Source organism: Poecilia latipinna, unplaced genomic scaffold (genome assembly GCF_001443285.1).
Source record: "Poecilia latipinna isolate Pla-1442-1.1 unplaced genomic scaffold, P_latipinna-1.0 Scaffold209, whole genome shotgun sequence".
Classification (NCBI taxonomy): Eukaryota; Metazoa; Chordata; class Actinopteri; order Cyprinodontiformes; family Poeciliidae; genus Poecilia; species Poecilia latipinna.
This window is the reverse complement of record NW_015112825.1, coordinates 260,151-278,725: the sequence shown is the minus strand read 5'-3', so window position 1 is coordinate 278,725 and position 18,575 is coordinate 260,151. Positions and strand designations below refer to the sequence as shown.

General features: G+C 36.0%; 3 protein-coding genes across 5 annotated transcripts in view; all 3 read left to right on the top strand.

Annotated features, from left to right (window-relative positions):
* The window catches only part of LOC106946861 (myb-like protein X), a 9,661-nt gene extending 5,019 nt beyond the window's left edge, over positions 1-4,642 (top strand). Inside the window, exons 3-9 of the mRNA XM_015031523.1 lie at positions 1,496-1,548; positions 1,649-1,722; positions 1,816-1,880; positions 1,950-2,112; positions 2,665-4,056; positions 4,132-4,232; positions 4,349-4,642. Of these exons, the coding sequence (XP_014887009.1) occupies positions 2,682-4,056; positions 4,132-4,232; positions 4,349-4,378 (1,506 nt within the window). The 5' untranslated portion in view covers positions 1,496-1,548; positions 1,649-1,722; positions 1,816-1,880; positions 1,950-2,112; positions 2,665-2,681 and the 3' untranslated portion in view covers positions 4,379-4,642. The remainder of the gene's footprint in view (positions 1-1,495; positions 1,549-1,648; positions 1,723-1,815; positions 1,881-1,949; positions 2,113-2,664; positions 4,057-4,131; positions 4,233-4,348) is intronic.
* A 697-nt stretch (positions 4,643-5,339) lies between these two features.
* tmco6 (transmembrane and coiled-coil domains 6) lies at positions 5,340-11,628 on the top strand. 2 transcript variants are annotated; one of them, XM_015031522.1, is made up of 13 exons: positions 5,340-5,562; positions 6,507-6,607; positions 6,686-6,798; positions 6,993-7,176; positions 7,271-7,375; positions 8,480-8,571; positions 8,680-8,796; positions 8,913-9,027; positions 9,342-9,522; positions 10,550-10,644; positions 10,735-10,902; positions 10,999-11,123; positions 11,206-11,628. In XM_015031522.1, coding segments are annotated over exons 1-13 (1,488 nt in total). In that variant the 5' UTR covers positions 5,340-5,471; the 3' UTR covers positions 11,207-11,628. The 2 variants fall into 2 exon arrangements, with proteins under 2 accessions (XP_014887008.1, XP_014887007.1); XM_015031521.1 differs by having other exon boundaries at positions 8,910-9,027.
* A 1,839-nt stretch (positions 11,629-13,467) lies between these two features.
* Positions 13,468-18,329, top strand: LOC106946863 (membrane-spanning 4-domains subfamily A member 4D-like). Of its 2 annotated transcripts, none has more exons than XM_015031527.1 (7): positions 13,468-13,577; positions 13,750-13,912; positions 14,010-14,120; positions 15,733-15,789; positions 15,942-16,061; positions 16,164-16,277; positions 17,507-18,329. In XM_015031527.1, exons 2-7 carry the CDS (start codon positions 13,778-13,780, stop codon positions 17,558-17,560), a joined length of 591 nt encoding a protein of 196 aa, XP_014887013.1. In that variant the 5' UTR covers positions 13,468-13,577; positions 13,750-13,777; the 3' UTR covers positions 17,561-18,329. The 2 variants fall into 2 exon arrangements, with proteins under 2 accessions (XP_014887013.1, XP_014887012.1); XM_015031526.1 differs by having other exon boundaries at positions 13,469-13,577; positions 13,683-13,912.
* The last annotated feature ends 246 nt before the right edge of the window (positions 18,330-18,575 follow it).

Sequence of the window (18,575 nt, the reverse complement as noted above, 5' to 3'; positions counted from 1 at the left end):
AATAGTTACTTGGATTAAAAAAAATGCTTTCTTGCATTTTCTTTAGCAGTTATTGTAATAATGTCTTACCAGTTCAACAACACCAGTTCACAAAAACCTATATATTATCAGTTGTGTAAATGTAGCCTATTGGGTGTTCTGCAATGTCCATGGGGTATTCTGTTCAAAGAAAATTTACTGTGATTTGCATGACCGTGTATGTGATCCACTGCAGCTTCTTCCTGTGGAAAGAAGGAAAATGATCACTTTTTAAGATAAAAAAAAAAAACCCGTGAACCTGTAAATTTAACTTATTCAAAATGAAAAGCTCTTTTTAAAAGAATGGTTCTCGCTAAACAGTTTCATCCCAAAAAAGTGTTTACTTTTGTATTAAGAACCTAAAACTATTTGTCATTCAGGTGCTATGGAGTATGAAGTTGCTTAAAAGAAATAAGATAAATTACAGCGAGTTGAAAGTCGTTCTTAAAAACAAATTTTCATGAAGACTTAAGTTTTTAAAAGTACCTTTTATTCAATATTTTTCTTCTGATAAAAGTACTTACACTTGTGCAAGACATGGGAGCAAAGAAACTCCTTCATATAATCTGGTTTCAATCAGATCTGTACTGTGTACATTTCTGGGCTGCCTCCTACTATTGTTAAATAGCTGTGTGCATTTACAATCAAGTTATGGGCATACAGCGCCTGACCCTAATTTTTGGTACCCAAGGAAAATATATTTGTAAATGTATTTGTTGTTGGAATGGCATAATCACACACTAAAATAACAACGCTGCAGTTGTGAAGAGTTTTTTACCGTCATCAACTTTCTCGTTAAGGAAACTTTGTGTTCTTGTTCAGCTCTTTTGTTCAGAATTTATAATTCATGATTACTCTGACCATTGACATTGAACATCTGAGATGAGCAGCTATTTTTCTATTTCCTGACTTTCAACCACATGCCTCGCTTGAATGAAATGTTAATTTCTCTTTGTCATGTTGAGAAATATTCATCCATTACCCAGAAAGAATGGAAATTCTGAGTTATTTCCAAGACAATCTGATGAACTTAAAAAGCAAATAAACAACAACAAAAAACGTAACAAATGTGCCAGTGAAGGTAAAGCTCATACCAAAACTGAGAATGTGTCATTTAAAAGACCACAATCAAAATATGTTGGCACAATGTCTGTCATGATTGGGTTCTGTTGTGAGCAATAAGATTTAAAAAAAAAAAAAAAAGATTTATTAGTTATTTGAGATCTTCTAGTCTTGGTTTCAATTTTTAATCTATTAAATACAGTAAAGCCAATTTTTAAAGATTAATTTTGTCAAAATATAGATGCATTTGAGCCTGTGGGGGGTTATAATATTACATATAAGTAATGTATTAAGAAAACAGAGTACTGGAAGAACTGCTTTTATTTAAATGATACCAAGTTTGAAATACAGTGTGCTCAACTAAAATTTTGATGTTTTAACTTTGTTTTTTTTTTTGTTTTTTTATTTCCTACAGGGGGACTCAAACCCATCAGTCTCTTTATTAGACATCTACAAATCATGGTTAAAGTGAGCCTTTTTTTTTTTTATCAAATTAACAGAACGACTATCTCTAGGGATTTTTCCCTGCTTTGACATGAACTCAAACTGTTGTTTTTACTCCTGACAGGGATTCAAAAAAGAAAAGGCGTCGGAAATCAGAAAAATGCTCGAAATCAGGAGAAGGAAAGACTCCCTCTAAAGGTGCAGCTTTTATTTTTCTCTCTTACTGGCATTCATATTTTGGAAATTAATGTGGCTCCTTTTGAACGTATTTTGTCTGCTTGTCGTTTTAAGCCAAGGCTGCCTCACCAAGGAAGAAGACGGATAAACCAGCTAAAATCCCAGCTTCACCAAAGAAGGTAAACCTTTCATCTCCTCCTGTGTCACCTCTTCAATATTTTCAATCAATATTTATTTTATTTTTTTAGTCTGTTCCAGCAAAAAGAAAAAAAAGCGACGAAAAGCCAAGTCAAAGTGTTAAAGCAAAGAAATCTAAGCCTAACCCAACGGAGAAAGCCGCCAGTGACGGATCAGACTCTGACAGCAGTCTGGACATAGAGAAGTGGAAGAAAGTACTGGACCAGTTGACAGGTGGGAGAGTGTTTGTGAAGTTTAGTACGTTTTGGCTATGCCAATATTCTTGCTGTGCGCTGTGCAAAAGTATTCCTACCTGGTAAAATGTTTTACACTTTGTCACGTCACATCCACAAACTTCATTTTAACCAATTTGTGAAATGGGAGGAATAAAATTGTTTACAAGTAAGAATCTGAAAAGTGTGGCATGCATTTATGGTCAGCCTTCCTGAGTCAATACATTGTAGAAGTACAACTTGTGGTGATTACAACTGTAGATTTCATTTGGGTGCGTTACTACCAGCTTTGAGCATCTGGAAATGAGTTTATCAGATTGTTTTCTGCAAAATAACTCAACTGCAGTCAGATTGGACGCGGAGCATAGGTGTGGACTTTGCCTGAGCCGTTTGAAGACATGATTGCGTGCGTGACTCAATCTTGGGTCATAAAATGTCAAAAAAATATATTAAAGTTTGTAGTTGTAACACAACAAAATCTGAAAAAGTAAATTCAACTCCCGCTTGGTGTTTGAATCATTCAGCCAAATTTCTGTTTGCTGTGTCTCTGCAGAGGCCGACATTGCCAAGATGGAGACCATCAACGCTCTGACCTCTGAATCGCAACCCAAGAAAAAGAGAGCCAGAAAGCCGCAAGCCAAACCTCTGTCCAAAGCCGACGCTCCCGTCCAGCAGAATGGTGAGACAACTGGACAGGATGAACAGGGCAATGAGAAAGTTGAGACACAAACGCCGACAAAGAAGAACGCAGCAAAAAGGAGCAAGAAAGAAAATCCAGAGCCGGTGTCCTCCCCGAGCAAGCGGAGTCCAAATAAAAGAGTAAAAAGTGAAGAGGACAAGCAGGTTTCATCCGAACTTCCTGAGAAAGATGAAAAACAAACACAATTACAAGAAACATCGGTCCCTGTGAATGCCAAAGATGAAATGGCACATGAAACCAAGAAAAAGAAGAAGAAGAAAAAGAAAGAAAAGGAGGAAAATGGAGACCGGACAGAGAGGAGTGAAAATGAGACAAATAGTGATGGAAAAGACAGGACACAAAAGAAGAGGAGTGAAATCACCGAGCAGGAGGATGCTGGTAAGACAGAGGGAGCAAGGAGAACGACTAAAGAAGGACAGATGGAAGAGAGAGGCAGTGACAGTGAGAACATTTCTGAGTTAAGCTTACAGAAAAAGAAAGCAAAAAAGAGGGAAAAAGACAAATCCAGCAGCGAGGAAGGTTTAGCTCAAATAGACACGAAAATGATGGTTGTTGGTGAAGAAAATTCCAAACAACCAGATAAAAAAACAAAACCAAAGAAAAAGAAAGAAAATAACAATATGGGGGGTAATTTAGAACATATAAGTGTGGAGGAGGAAGAAAGCGGTGAGCAAAACATTGAAGAAATAGAGAATGCTAAGGAAATGGTAACAAACGAGAAAACCAGCAGTGAGGAATATTCGGCTGAAATGCATAAAAAGAAAGAAAAGAAGAAGAAGAAAAAGGTGCTTTACAATGAAGGGAGTTCAGAACTGGTAGAAGATTTGAAAGCAAATCCAGAGCAAATCATAACGAGTACAGATGAAGCTGGAGGCGACAAGAAAGGCGAGCAAAACGATCAGGGAAAGAAAGCAAAGAAAAGGAAAGACAAAAGCCTTGTGGAGGAAAATTTAGAGCATGAAACTGTGGCAGTAGAAGAACATGTTGAAGACGAATACAACTCAGAGCAAATGAGTGGGAAAAAGAAATCAAAGAAGAAGAAAAGAGAGTCTCTTGGCTGCAAAGAATTCCCAGAGGAAGTAGCTCAAGAAAAAAAAGCGAAAAAGAAGAATGAGAAGTCTGATGAAAATGATTCAGTCGAAGAAGAGAAGCCAAAAGACGACGATGATCATACGAACAATAAATCTACATTGGAGACAGACGAGGGGAGTCTGGAAATCACAAGTCCTCTGAAAAGAAAGAAAAGTGAGTCACGAGCAGAATGCGATTATGGCAGTGCGCAGTTTCAGTTTGTTTACCTTCATCTTCATTTTCTTTCAGAGAAAAACAAATTAAAATCAGACGAGGCTCCAGAGGAAGCTGAAATTTCTACGCAAAATGCCTCCACAACACAATCTAACTCAGCTGACGTCCACAAAAAGGTACTAAAAACACTCGAGATTAGCAGATTAATGAACTCTAAAATGGTCCGTTTCTTTACTGTTCAATCATACATGTACAGTAACTGTAACTAACCCCTGATGTTAATCTTCCACAGAAAAAGAAAAACAAGAGGACAGAGTTGTGAGAAGAATCGACTCCTTAACCCAGTCGAGGCTCAGAGTGAAGCTACGCATCATTTCTAACCAGAACTACATGGGTTAAAAAGTCAGCATAAAAAAACTTGTAAATAAAATGGACATTTTAATTTTGGTACCATTTGTACTTTTTACCACGTGAAGGTGTGTTTTTACTACATGTCATGTTTTGTGTCCGATCTTTCACCTGGGAGACTTCTACATTAAATTTCTGATCAGAGTTAACTTCATATGTTAGTTCAAGGACTGCAATTTAAAAAAAAAGTGCCCCTGTACATTTTTGCTCATCTGTTGATATTTATTCACTCCTCCGCCACTAGGATTTTGTGGCCAAGAAAACATCTCTCAACTATTTTTTTACCATGTTTGTATTCATAAAAATTTTAACTGTTTAGTGTTTAGGGTATTTTTGAAAACTTTATCTTAAAAGACTATTTTGTTGCAGGTTTTGGTGTACGTTGCACATAAATGTTTTAATACAAAATAAATATAGTTTTGTATTAGACTGTACTCATCTTCCTTCTGGTGTCCCATGTAGAACATGCACATGGTAAATAGTTTTAACATTTATTTTTCTACAGTATATGTGGAAATTATTCTGTATTTGGTTCTGGTATGTCAAGAATATTGTATAAATTTGTGACTGTGTGCTTGTTCCTCTGCCAAAGGCCCTGGGAACTGAAAATATGTCATCGGATTTTTAGCCACAAAATGATCATGCTTTCTCAAATCACATGTTCCCCTTGTGTGTTAAAAGATTACTTTTATACAATAAAAATTACTCTTTTACATAAGATTGGTCTTTTTCCCCTTTTTTTTTATTTGCCATTGGTGTCAACAAATGTATCTACTTGTCGCTGTAGCAGCTAAAAAAAATTTTTAAAAATTCAAGCGTTGCATTATGTGCGTCCGCTAGGCGGCGATGCAGCCCGTAAAGGGAGGTGAAACGACAGCAGCAAGCAAGAGTCCCGGATGTCATGACTGCCATGGTTACAGTTCCTGGTTACACCGATATGAACTGAACATCTGACGGAAAGTTTGTTTTTGTAGTTTTATAGTAAACTGCGTTTTGCTGCCTCTGAAATGTGGAGATTAAACAAAGTTCGCCACAAAGCTGGTGGGCATGCTAACAGCCTGGAGGAGCTCAGGACGAAGAGGAGAGAAAAAGAAAGAGGTAAGACTTTTGGTAGTGGGTAACCCAGCTGTCAGTGGGTGTACGGAAAACTCAGTATACCCAAACTTATTTAGTTTGATTTAAGAAGGAAAGCCACTACACCTAACAAACTGACCGTCTGCAGGTTTAGCCACCTTATTAATGGAGATGTTTGGAAAGTTTGCTGATCTCCGGAGGCTATAAAATGCCAGGAAGGAAATTCATCAGAAGCATTAAAGATGACTCGTGTTATCATAATTATGTCATTAACACAAATGCGTTTCTACAGTTCTTCATAAAAGACAACACCCCTTTAACATGGTGTTTCCATGCATCTTCAGTCTTGTGTATCTCACTGTTTTGTTTTTATTGACGACTGTTGCGTCAATAAAAACAAAAGCGATGTGCTCCCTTCTTGTGTGGTACTTAATAACTAAAGATTGATTGACCTGAGGAGGGTTTGAAGCAATTTTCAAACGAGTCCATAATTCCACAGTGGGAAAAGTTGCTTACAAGTAGCAACATTTGAACAATTGCTAATTTTGCCACTCCAAGTAAACAACATCCCACCAATATCAAAGCAATGTTGAGAAATGACAAAAAGCCTAAGAGTTCAATTTCAGGCTCTGTATGGCTTAGTTATCTCTTGCACCTTGCAATAGTCGAAGTTACTATGATACTGTGAAAGATAAATATTGTCACAAACTGGCCACTACACTGGACAAAAATCCTAAACGCAGCAGCAAAGGTACAAGATAAGTGCTGAACAGAAAATAATGAAGGTGTTGCAGTGGCTTAGTCAAAGTCCGAACATGAACTTTATTAAAAATGTTGTGAAGCTAAATGTTTTTTAGCTTTTGTTTTAATTCATGTAAAATGTGGTACGAATCTGAAAACTGATAGGCTACTCCCAAATAATTGAGTTTTAAAGCATTGTGGGGGTCTTATTGTCCTTTCTGCTTCAGCACTGAGGCAAGCCCGCAGAGACAGACAGCTTGTGAGCAAGAGGCTCCTTCTTAATGAAGATGAAGAACAGGACACCATGGAGGTTGCACCTGGGGAACAGGTAAGTTTCATTAGCTCTGATTGATAATTTGCCCCTAGTTTGACAATATAAGGATATACAGATTTTCGTTCTCCCCAGGATGTGGTCACCTTGTTCCAAATACTTCAGCATGGCGGCACGGAAAAAGAGGCCTTCTTAAGACCCTTGAGTAAAGCTCTGCGTGACCCATCAGCTCAACTCACCTTCATCAAGTATGTTTTTAACATCCATCACCATAAAAAGTGAATTCAGTCAATTTCACCTCTGATAAACTGTGTGTGTGTGTGTGTGTGTGTGTGTGTGTGTGTGTGCGTGTGTGTGTGTGTGTGTGTGTGTGTGTGTGTGTGTGTGTGTGTGTGTGTGTGTGTGTGTGTGTGTGTGTGTGTGTGTGGACGTGTCCCATCAGGCTGGAGAACAGCATGCACCTGCTGGTCGGCCTCCTCACCGGCTCTGACGCTCGCTGCCGTCTGCAGGCTGTTCGCTGTCTTCATGAGCTCTCTCACTCCCCCCACACCAGCGTCGCGTCCGCCTGTCTGCCCGCTACTCCCTATCTGCTCACATACCTGTCAGGCCAGAGCACCAAGTTCACAGTGGGTCTTCGTCCATCTCACATGTTCCTTGTTAGTAGCATCATGTTATTAAAGAGACAGTGTCTAGAGTTTCTGCACGATTCTGTCTGCACAGGAGCTGTGTCTGTACACACTGGGGAATATATGCCCGGACAGCGAGAGGGTAAAAGAGAGGCTTCTGGCCCAGGGAGTCATCCCAGCACTGGCCGGCTGCATACAGGTGAGCTACAAATAGTGATGGAAAAGTAACTGGATCTGGAGTAATTTCTGTTTATATATTTGTGCAAAAACCTTTAAGAGCATCAAACCACATTTGGGGAAAAAAAACAAAAAAACAATATGAAAAAACCTGTTTGTGTTTGAACCAGAAATGACGTGCAAAAAAATCTCAAAAGAGCTTTACAAATACATTATTTTGAAATTGATAGATATTGCTTTGTATCAACAATTATTCAGTTGTTCGTTAGATTTTGCATCAGTGAAATAATTAGAGAGTTTGGAAAAGTCTGGAACTTGCTTTTATCATTTAATTTTCCAAGTCTGGGTAAGTGAGGCAAAATGTACTTTCCTTAAAAATTTGCTTAAAGAAGAAAATTCTTCCTGGGATGACATACTTGAGTTATATCCATTATTTTTTTTCTTTACATATTGTTTTTTCTGTAAATTATCCTTCATTCATTTTTCTTCTTAGTTGTATGATTTGCAAATTAATTTAAAAACAGTATTTTTTTATCTAATAAAGAAGAAAATAAGTTTTCAAAACCCTCTAAAAGTAATAATAATAATGTGGGGTTTTTTCAAACAGATTTCAAGTGTAAAAAAAAATGCAGTTTGAGCTTTAAAGAATAAGCATTTAGAGTTTGGTAATTTAGTCTAGACAAACAGAAGTGTTATATACACTGCTCAAAAAAATAAAGGGAACACTCAAATAACACATCCTAGATTTGAATGAATGAAATATTCTCATTGAATACTTTGTTCTGTACAAAGTTGAATGTGCTGACAACAAAATCACACAAAAATCATCAATGGAAATCAAATTTATTAACCAATGGAGGCCTGGATTTGGAGCCACACACAAAATTAAAGTGAAATGTTCCCTTTATTTTTTTGAGCAGTATATATTTTTAATGTTGCCATAAATAAACCAGTTTTCTTTGCCAAACTGATGAATTACGCTATTTCAAATTTGATAGAGAAATGTTTAAATATTTAAAGGCCTGTAAAATCTCTGAAATTCAAATTGTGGAAAAAGCCACACGTGAAATTTCGAGATGGAAAATGTGTAAATTAAAAAAAAGTCTGTTTTCATTTGACATTTCAGAACCACAGACATAACCTGGCAGTGGTGGAAGCTGCAGGCTTCGCCCTCTTTCAGCTTCTGCAGAGCAAAGACGCAGCGCAGAAAGTTATCCCGTCAGTACGCTCAAGGCATCACTTTCCTCTTGGAAAATTACAAGTTCTGAACAACATTACTCTTTAACACATCTGTTAGAGCTGATTAGTTTTACTGTGTGCATGCAGGACAGTCCTGGCCTCCAGCTTACCTTCACAGCTGCTATCAGTTCTGACCCCTGACCCTGATTTTGGTCTGGCTCCAGCTATCGAGTGTGCATGGTGTCTGCACTCCCTCACATCCAGGTGAAAGCTTTGATATTCAGACACTGTTTTTTTTGTTTGTGTTTTTATCTTTGCACATTTGTTTTTACTTGTGGTAATATTTGTTTTCTGTCTTTTCTCAAACTTGCATTTAGCAGCTCTGAGGATCACAGAGAGCTTTTGGCGCAAGGGGCCTTGAGGCAGTGCTGTTCCTTGTTAGTGTCGCTAGGTGGTGCTGTGGCTGACGGAAACACTGACCAAGGCTTGGAGCTGGTGTGTAAATTCTTACTTTTAGGCTTTTATGCTGTCACTTGTCACTTTATACTGGATCCTTTTCATGTTAATTTTTTCCTTTTGTCCTATTGTACTATAATTTTTTTTTATATTTGAAATCTTTCTCAAGACAAACTGGACATCACTGTTAGTTTAATTGAAAAAGTGCATCATATTCTTTCTTGCATGTCAGTTAAGAAACAGATTTAAAGTAGCCTTTTTGGTAATTGGTGAACTTTTGTTTTTATTTCTAATACTCAAATGTATCCAAGTTTGTCCTGTTATAACTGATGAGTCAAAAATATCCTTTGTAGCTTGTGTGTCCCCTGCTGAGGTGCGTTGGAAACCTCCTGTCGTCCTGCCCTGCTGAAGCTCTCCACTCTCAGCTGGGTGGTGTTGATCTGGTGGCGCCGCTGTGTGAACTTGTTGTTGCCCTCCTCCACACTCTGCCAGCCCTTGCCAAAGAGACAGCCTGGGTCCTCAACAACCTCACAGGTATGAGCCGTCTCCGAGCTCTCTCAGATAAAGTTGTGGAGAACTTTAAAGCATGGGTTGGCTATTTAACTTTTTTTCTAAGCTTTTATCATCTCTGGGAGCATTGTTTATTTAATCGTCTCCAAAAATGGAAGGAGAATAGCCCAACTGTGATCCTTTCAAGACATGGTCATCCTCGTAAAATGAGAACGTTAGAGAGGCAGTCAGATGTGTAAAGGAGCTGCCGAGCGCCACAGATCACGTGGGAGAGTCTGTTGACATGACAACTATTAATTGTGCACACCACAAATCTGGCCTTTACGAGAGTGTGGAAAGAAGAAGAAATCTGTTATTTAAAAAGCCACAGAGTTCAGTATTCAGTTTGACACAAAAAATAACACTAACCCCTTGTATCATCCTGAATGTACCATCCCCAATGTAGGAACATGAGGGTGTCGACATCATGCGGTGAGGAAATTTTCATCACGAGGGACAGGAGTCATGGTCGAGGTCCACAGCTGTCCTTAAAAGTGATTAGATATATTATTTGCGATATAACTTACTAAGCTTTGCACAAAAGCAACTTTTTGCAATTGCATTATTTTACACAAAATTATTTATTCTTATCATGCATGCCACACTTTACAGATTTTTAATTGTATAAACAAAAAGGAAAAAAGATATGCATCTGTCATTGTGATGTTTTGTTCCTTAGTTATTTAGTTAAAATCTATATGAAATACATTGGAACTTGAGGTTGTAATGTGACAAAATGTGTAAAGCCTTTGCGAGAACAGTAGACTAAGCAAAAAAAACGACATATTTCCTAAGATCTAAGCAGCCGGAAATATCCAGGCGGCGGCGGTTGTTGTGAAATAGAAGAAATGTGTCCTATCATCCTTTACACATCTGAATGTATTTAATCACTTGCAATGTTGCTAACAGTTTATCAAGAAATTACTAGAAATGTTTGGAATAAATCAGAAGCATCAAATCCTTTAGTTGCTGGTCGATTTTAATCTGTGTGTTTCTCGCCTCTCTGTTCCAGCCCACTCCACAGAATCTTGTTCTGCTCTCTTAACTTTAAACTTGGTGCCGAGACTGTTGGAGCTTCTTCCTTTTTCTCAAGGCATTAATACTATGGTCAGCAAAAACTAAAGCCTTCAGCTGATATTTATTTTACCTTCTCCTTCTTGTCCAACACATAACAGACGTTGTTTGTGTTACATTTAGGTTCTAAGGGTTTTAGCAAACGTTGCCCATAAGAAAAAGGAGTTCTGCGTCCGGCTGGCGGAGCTTGGACTGCTGTCTGCCCTCACTGCTACTCTAAAAATGGCCGACCAAAACGTGGTGACTCTGAGTCTGGAGGTCCTGTTCATGATAATCGTTAGCTGTCCGCAGGTATGCAGGGCCTAATAAAATGCCAAAACATTTCGCTTTTGCTAAGCTGCTGTAACAGTGTTTGGCTTTGTTAAATGAGCCTGTTATTACCTCCAGATAGCAGAGCAGTTTGTCAGCCACGGTGGGCTTTCAGTTCTAGAAGCCATTCAGTACAACAGCGATGGAGAGGTGAGGCGAAGGGCAACATACCTCCTGGAGCAGCACATACTCACCGAAAAATAGTATGAAATAACCTTTATTTACTTTGACTTGCTTGTGTTTGTTGGGGTTACATCATAACAATATAAGCTTTTTGTGTTGTAGGTGGAAAACGTTACTGGTTCAACCCGACCCAATCCCAGGACAACTGAAAGAAAAGGAAGGATGTTGAGTGATTTGTCTTAACAAGTTGTCTTGTTTTATATTCTACAGCCTCTACAATGTTATCAAATGGTTACACTTACTTTTTAAGTGTAGATTTTTAATATTTATGTGTTTTTTTTCTAAATAATGAATTGTACACGTTTATTTTTTTGCTCTGCACAATTTGTCAAATCCATGAAGATTTGACAAAATCTGATACGTAGTTTATGAAATTAGCTTTTTCTACAATGTGTTTCTGTGCTGGTACAGCATACTCGGTGTAATGTATCTACATCCCCAGTTAGCAATGTACTAATGAATACATTTTCATATAATAAAGGTAATATATTTAAGTAAATTGTAATAAAAGAGAAACTAAACTTATTCTATAGATTTATTGCTCCCAAACTGATATGATTTTATAATTTATATCTGTTCATTTTTGTTAACTGCGACTTACAGCTTTTGAAAACCCCAAATCCGGTTTCTCAAGATGTTACACAAGACCAACAATTTTTAATATAGATATGTTTTGTGATGGTGATATCACTGTCTCCATGCTCATGGAGGAAAATGGCTGCTTGGACACTGTGGGCAGTCACTGACTCCCTCCACCAGGCAGCCAAGCCACAAAAGTGCATTATTGAAGAAAATTGAGTAGAAGGTAAAAGTGTGGTAGAAAGACGTGAGCAGACAACAGAGCTATAAAGAGCTTTGAGACGGTTTAATAAGCAAATAACTTGGAGGGAAATTCACACGGTGCATACGACACAAATCAGATCTTTAAGCGCCACCACACAGATGTCCAAGACGTCAGATACAACAGCACTGTTCCTTCTGTTTCGCCACTCCGGATTACAAAATGACATGAGCTGGCCAAAGGAGAAAAGGGATTGAACTGTTGAGTGACCTCAAGAAATTCCTGGAAAGCATTTTAATTGGCTCCCATTTTAAGTGATTTGTGAAAGGAGAAACTGCAAAAACTGAGGTTTAAGCACGTCATTAAGGACTTTTAAATTAGTTTCATGTGCATATCGATCTTTAATCTGACTGCAGTTTTATTTCATTTCGTAAAACCTTTGGTGTCAGCAAAATAAAAAAAATGACATTTTCAGGCAAAAAAACAAATGATTTACATAGAGCAATAGTTTTCTCATGAGTAACGACTCCCTTTAGAGTTTCATAGTTTTAGTCTGTTAGCCCTTAGAGGAAAATACGTCAGAATTTCACTATTCCTCTTTTTATTCACAAGAGTTCCTTCTTGCAGTTTCACAAAAGAAAACTCTGTGTTACTGTCTGCATTGCTCTGATCTATAAGATAGTTTACGATCCTTTCCAGTAGCAGAAACCAGATATTAACATAAACTGTATAAAAATAAATGTAACTTTTTTCTCACTGTCTGACAGTGAGAAAAAAAACAGAATTATTTATATTTTCTAAATACCAGAAGGATGAGTAAGAGTAAGAAAACTGTGTATAAAGGCAATTTCTACATAAATCTGTAGGGCCCTTTAATTTCGTGTAGTGTGCATCAGATACCAATTTCAGAGCAATAAACCATGTACAATGTATCCATGTTTTCATGGAGAGCTCAAAAACATCGACTTCACATGTGAGTTATCTACAAAAACTAATTTGGGCTCAACTAAAATAATACCTTTGGGTTTTTGTTTGCCACTCGGGTAGTAAGCCATGTTATCCACATTAAAAATGACGCATGTTTACTGGATAAAAGCGTTAACAAGCTACGGTATAGTCAGAATATGTTACTTTTTTTTTGCCAACAGATAAACTTACAGTTAGTAATTTATTTGTTAGAGTAACTTGTGTTTTCCCTTTCATTCTTTCTTGATTTTATTTTGCAATCGTTTCTTTCTCTCCATTCAACCAAGCAGAATTTTTTTTTCTTTTGGTGTACATATGTTTTTCTTCACACCTAAAAAAAAAACCAACTATCTGTTTGACAGCTTCGGTCTTGAATTAATATTTTAGTCACAAAATTAAGATACCATAGATTATCTGGCAATCACCATACTTTAATGTAACAAACATGTTGTTTTTAATCTCTCACGAAATAAAGTTTTTGTTTTATTTGTTTAAACCATGAAAAATATAAAGAAATTAAACTTAATTTATTTATTTATTGGGTTGTAGTTTTGATTGTTGTGGTCTTACATACTGTTCAGGCTTAGCAGTGAACGGCACGAAGCCCCTCCTCTTGTTGGGGAAAAAAAAAAAAAAGGAGAAATCAAATTTCTTGATTTCCTCTGGTGCTCAACAACAACATCCCCTTCCTGTCGTCTTACACACCACATCTTATATTGACCTCTTGGTGAGTTACTTCGTGTTTTGTATCACAATTAATGCATTCTTTCTGGCTGTTTATTACTGTTCTGTGCGCAGTAGGTGTCGTATTTCGTTTTCCTGCCTTTTACAGTACTTCCATGCTGGACGAGTATGTTACAAGACCGGTACAACAAATCCTTGCTCTCTTTCCGCTACAGTACGACGCAGTTGTGTAACAGCTTGGCAATGGAGGAGGAAACCGAGTCAACTGTGATGGAGAGACCAACAGGAGAAAATGAGAATCAGAAGATAGATGAGAGCCTGTTGTTGTCCAGCAAACCTCTGCACCGTTTTGTCCGAAAACAACCCAGAAGCTTTGGGGTAAATTCATCTCGTCGTGAAGAAACAGGGAGTGGGTGTAAATTCATGTACAACTGTGCACACTGACTGAATATTTGTTTTGGATTTTTTTTTTCAGATTGTGATTCTGATGTTTGGTTGCGCCGAGGTTGTGATGGGATTTGTGATGGTTGGCAATGACTGGGATACCTCACTCAGAATATATATTCCCTTCTGGCAAGGAACTCTGGTGTGTATGTTTTTAAATGCTAAAACTCAAGAGCAAACCTTGTTTATACAACTTATATATACAACTATATATATATATATATATACACACATTTAATTTCTGACCTCATATATTGAGCAATTAACATTGCTTCTTCTATTTTGTGCATTTTTCATATAATACAAAACGAGGGGAAAATGTTTTTATTTTGGCAGCAAAAGTGTAACATATCAAATATGATACAACAAAGTCTGCAGTTGTTTTGAAATAGTTTATTTGTTTTGCTTGAAGCATTTAATAAAAAGTTCATTCTTTTTTTTTTTTTTTTATCTGAATTTTAATTAAAAAAAATGTGTGTGTCATGCTCAAACAGGTTTGAGCACTGTTTACATTCTTTGTCTTAAATATGAAGTCCACAGGGTTGCCCCTTTTGGAGTGGAGCTTGGAGTGAAATAAGAAATAGGAAATAAGAGAAAAAGTGGTCATTTATTGGTCTGTGTTATTTTGATACAGAAATCAAAGCAAAAATTGTGCAGCTTATTTTTAAGCTAAACAATTTTGCTTTACATTTTTTATTGAAATATCTCATTAAATTCTGATGTACAAATTTAAGCCATAACATTGTGACATGCAAAAAAAATGGCATCAGATTTCTGAATTGGACATTTAAGGTGGCTTAAACCTTCACATATATGCATGCAAGCTTTTCATAAATGTTGTTGTAAGACAATTATTTGTCTAGAAACACTACTTAATATTCAGTGTCTTCAACATTTGGTACATTTGTACTTTTAGTCGCTTTGTATTCAAATACCATTTGATAGAATTAATAGAATACAATAGAAAATAGAAACAGCCTTTATTGTCCAGCAAAGGGGAAATTCAGGTGTAACAGCAGCATCAGGTACAAAGGTTCCCAAAAGAAGTTCTTAAAGTGTTAAAAACAGTATATATATAAAACAAGATTAATTATAACAACAATAATTTTATTAATAATAATGATTCTAATTAGAACAGAAAATACTGTGCAGTTATTAGAAATAAAAGAGTTGGACATGAGATCCAAATCACATGACTATAATGAGCTTAGACAAATAGATTTATTTATTTATTTATTTATTTTTAAAACATAGTTTATAACAATAAATTAATTGTTATATTTCTTTTTAAAATGTTTTTATTTATTTATTTATTTATTTATTTATTTATTTATTTTAAGGATTTATGGCAACTTTTTATCCAGCAGATGGCGCCCTTGACAAATAAACAGACACGTTACGCTCTAATATTGAATTTTTGTTCTTTCGTGATTGTTTCTCCCATGATGCGATACAAGAACATCAGTAGACTTTGCAGAATCATTCAAAACTACCTCATTGTTGTCGCAAACTTTAAAAAAAACACAAAAGAAAACTAAAAAAACAAAAAACAACCTCATTCTCCAGCTAAAGTATACATGCACAGCACAGCTGCTGCATGACCCAGCTACTTCAGGAAACAATAGGTGCAACTCCCCTGTTCAGTGCAAAAGCAGCTATCATTGCATGATATGCCTATGGATGGAACTGGATAAGTAATTCTGTAGCAGAAAATGATTGGATCTTTTGATTGATGTGGATGTTTGTATTTGAAGTTCATTACATGTGGAGTCCTATCTATCTACACTGAGTTACATCCATCCAAGAAGATGGTAAGCCTGTTGATTTTTTTTATATATATACATATATATATATATATAAAATCCCTGGTTTTAAGATTTAAATACACTTTTGCCCAACTTTATTACTGACCATACAATCTTTCGTAATTAAACTCAGTTGTCTTTGTAATCTGACTACACAGGTGACCTCATGCCTGGCCCTGTATGTGGTCTCTCTGTTGGGCATTATTGTCACCATATCACAAAGGATACCCTTAATCGTTTCCTACACGTGGCGTATTTGGCATTACGGCAACCATCTGGTGAGCTTCATGTTTACTCTCTTCCTCCTTTGTCTTTGCTATAATGTTTGAGTGAATAAAACCCCGATTTAATATTTTACAGCTATGTTTTTTTAACCGCAGGTGGCATTTATTTCGGTGGAAGGAATCTTGCTTGGATCTTCTCTGCTTGTATCAGCATTTCTTATCTTCTTGAGCGCCCTCGCAGGTTACGCGTTAAGATCTACGAGAAGTCAGGTAATATGTTCTTCGGTGTTGTGCCATTTAAAAAATGAAAAGCTAAAATTCATGTTCTACCTTTCAATGCTGAGCCTCTGCAGAGTAACTAATAATGAGTGGAGTATAATATTTCAAAAAGATGATAACCTTTTGGAAACTGAAAATTAGTCATAGTGGTCGCTTGCACAAGATGCCAACATTTTGAAGCAACCATGGCCAGAGTTCAGATTTAAACTGAGAGTAAATATAAAAGGAGAGTATTTGACTCCAATCAAAGTTTAAATAAAAAGCTTTAACGTGACAAAAGTCTCCAGTTACCCTTATATCATCTCAAAACCACTAAAATGATACAGAATTTTATCTGATGCACTCATTAGTGGAAGGAAATACTTTGTGTCCACTGAAAATGTTTTCACTGTAGCTTGATTTAAAGCACAAGATGATTAATTACATCACACTATGAGTTACTAGTCAGTATTGTGATTATGTGATTCCATTTTTAATTATCTACTTTGAGTTGCTGCTGAACTCAAAGTTAAGTTTACATTTCTAATCAATTTAGGCTTTAATTATTTAAACTGTTAATCCAATCCAGTCAAATTTTATAGTGTTTAAAATGCATACCGTTATTTTTTGGCACAGAAAATGTACATCTTCTTATCTAAAGACACAACCTTTTATTTATGTTACTTGTTCTTGGTTTGTGAAAATACATTTTAATGCAATGGCTTTATTTGCCTGTGCAATTATGTAATGTAAATTGCATCCTGTGCGACTTAATATGAAAAAGTCATACATCTTTTTTTTTAATCAGTGAACAATCTGCATCTCAATAATTAATCAATTCACAAATAAGAAACAGTGTGCATTTTGCAAGAGATTGATTTTTATTTTTACAGTGGCATCTTATAGAATATTGTATTTCACAAACTTCATTTTCTATAATAAACTCTAAAGCGATGTTTAAATCTATCAAAGGTCTAAATTTCTTTGAGTCCACAGTCTATATTTTGGAAAATTATATATTTTTTTATCTCGACTAACAGGGAAATAAAATGTATTTTTATTACGTACACAATGAGGCAAACAGTTTGTCAAAAAATCAAATTGAACTGACATTTGACTATAGCAAATAAATGAAAGATAGAAGAAACTTAACATAATTGTGATAAGAAAACATAGTTTGGTCACATTGCTGTCTGTCAGCTGTTGAGTTTTTGTCACTCATTCCTGTTTTTTGTTTTCAGATTATTGTACAGCATTTTGTGATGCATCCCCAGAGTGAAGAAAAACTGACCTAGGACCAACGTTCTTCATTACTATCCTTTGCACTCACATAACACTGTTTTGTTCACTTCAGGTGTTTTTAACAATGTCATGTACAGTATACGTTTATACGAACAGTCATATTTTGGTGGGTTTGCAGTTGCTTTCTTTCCATTTTCAGGGATACCTTTCTCTAAAACCTCCTGAGGTCTTAACAGAAAATCTGTGTTTGTGCTGAGTTTAAATTATATGAAGGTGGACTCGTTCAAAATTTGGTGATTTTTAAAGAAAGGTTCGAAGGCCAGGTATCTTCCACGTTATAATTATGCATTGCATTGCTGTGTTGGCATATCACAAATAATACAAAATAATCAGAGGCTTATGGTTGTAACATGCCAAAAAAAAAAAAAAAAAACTCAGGAGGCTCAAGGGGTATAAATACTCTTGGAAGACGCTCTGACTGGTTAATGCCAGATAGAAAAGTGAAACTTTTTCATTGTATCTAAATTTAACCTACAAAATGACCACTTACACCACATCAGTAATATTAGATTAACAATATATTTTTTTTAAAAATGGAATATTATTAGTTAAGTGTTTATTCACTGCTGTTAACCACTTGCTTTAGTTTTCAATCCTGTAAAAATTTGAACAGCTTTTATGGTGACCAGCTTCACATTTTTAATCAGATTATTTTTTTTATTATAACTGTGAATTAACTTTACTGCATTAACTGATTTAAAAAATTTGCTTAAATAAATTTGACTTATAAGTACACAGATGTATTAAAAAAAATAAAATATGCATCAGCATGTCTTTGCATCATTTTTGTATCTGTATTGTACAATGTAAATTTCCAGTAGACGCCCTAACAGTTGTCATACCATCAGCAAAAAAAAAAGAGATATAATAGTATGTAACTTTATCTAGTAATAGTTGTGGCTCTAAAATTTGGACAACCAAAAAGAAAGTCAAAAAGTCACATATTTTGGAATTTTCAATTTATTTCCTTTTGATGTTATCAACTTTTATCAACAATAGCTCAACATT

Bases quoted from the DNA above. Each gene is read 5' to 3' on its own strand.
- tmco6 (XM_015031521.1), top strand. From the start codon at position 5,472: ATGTGGAGATTAAACAAAGTTCGCCACAAAGCTGGTGGGCATGCTAAC. The intron at 6,608-6,685 runs GTAAGTTTCATT...CGTTCTCCCCAG, and splicing joins AGGTTGCACCTGGGGAACAG to GATGTGGTCACCTTGTTCCA. The intron at 10,903-10,998 runs GTATGCAGGGCC...TATTACCTCCAG, and splicing joins TAATCGTTAGCTGTCCGCAG to ATAGCAGAGCAGTTTGTCAG.
- LOC106946863 (XM_015031526.1), top strand. From the start codon at position 13,703: ATGTTACAAGACCGGTACAACAAATCCTTGCTCTCTTTCCGCTACAGT. The intron at 13,913-14,009 runs GTAAATTCATCT...TTTTTTTTTCAG, and splicing joins AACAACCCAGAAGCTTTGGG to ATTGTGATTCTGATGTTTGG. The intron at 16,062-16,163 runs GTGAGCTTCATG...TTTTAACCGCAG, and splicing joins GGCATTACGGCAACCATCTG to GTGGCATTTATTTCGGTGGA.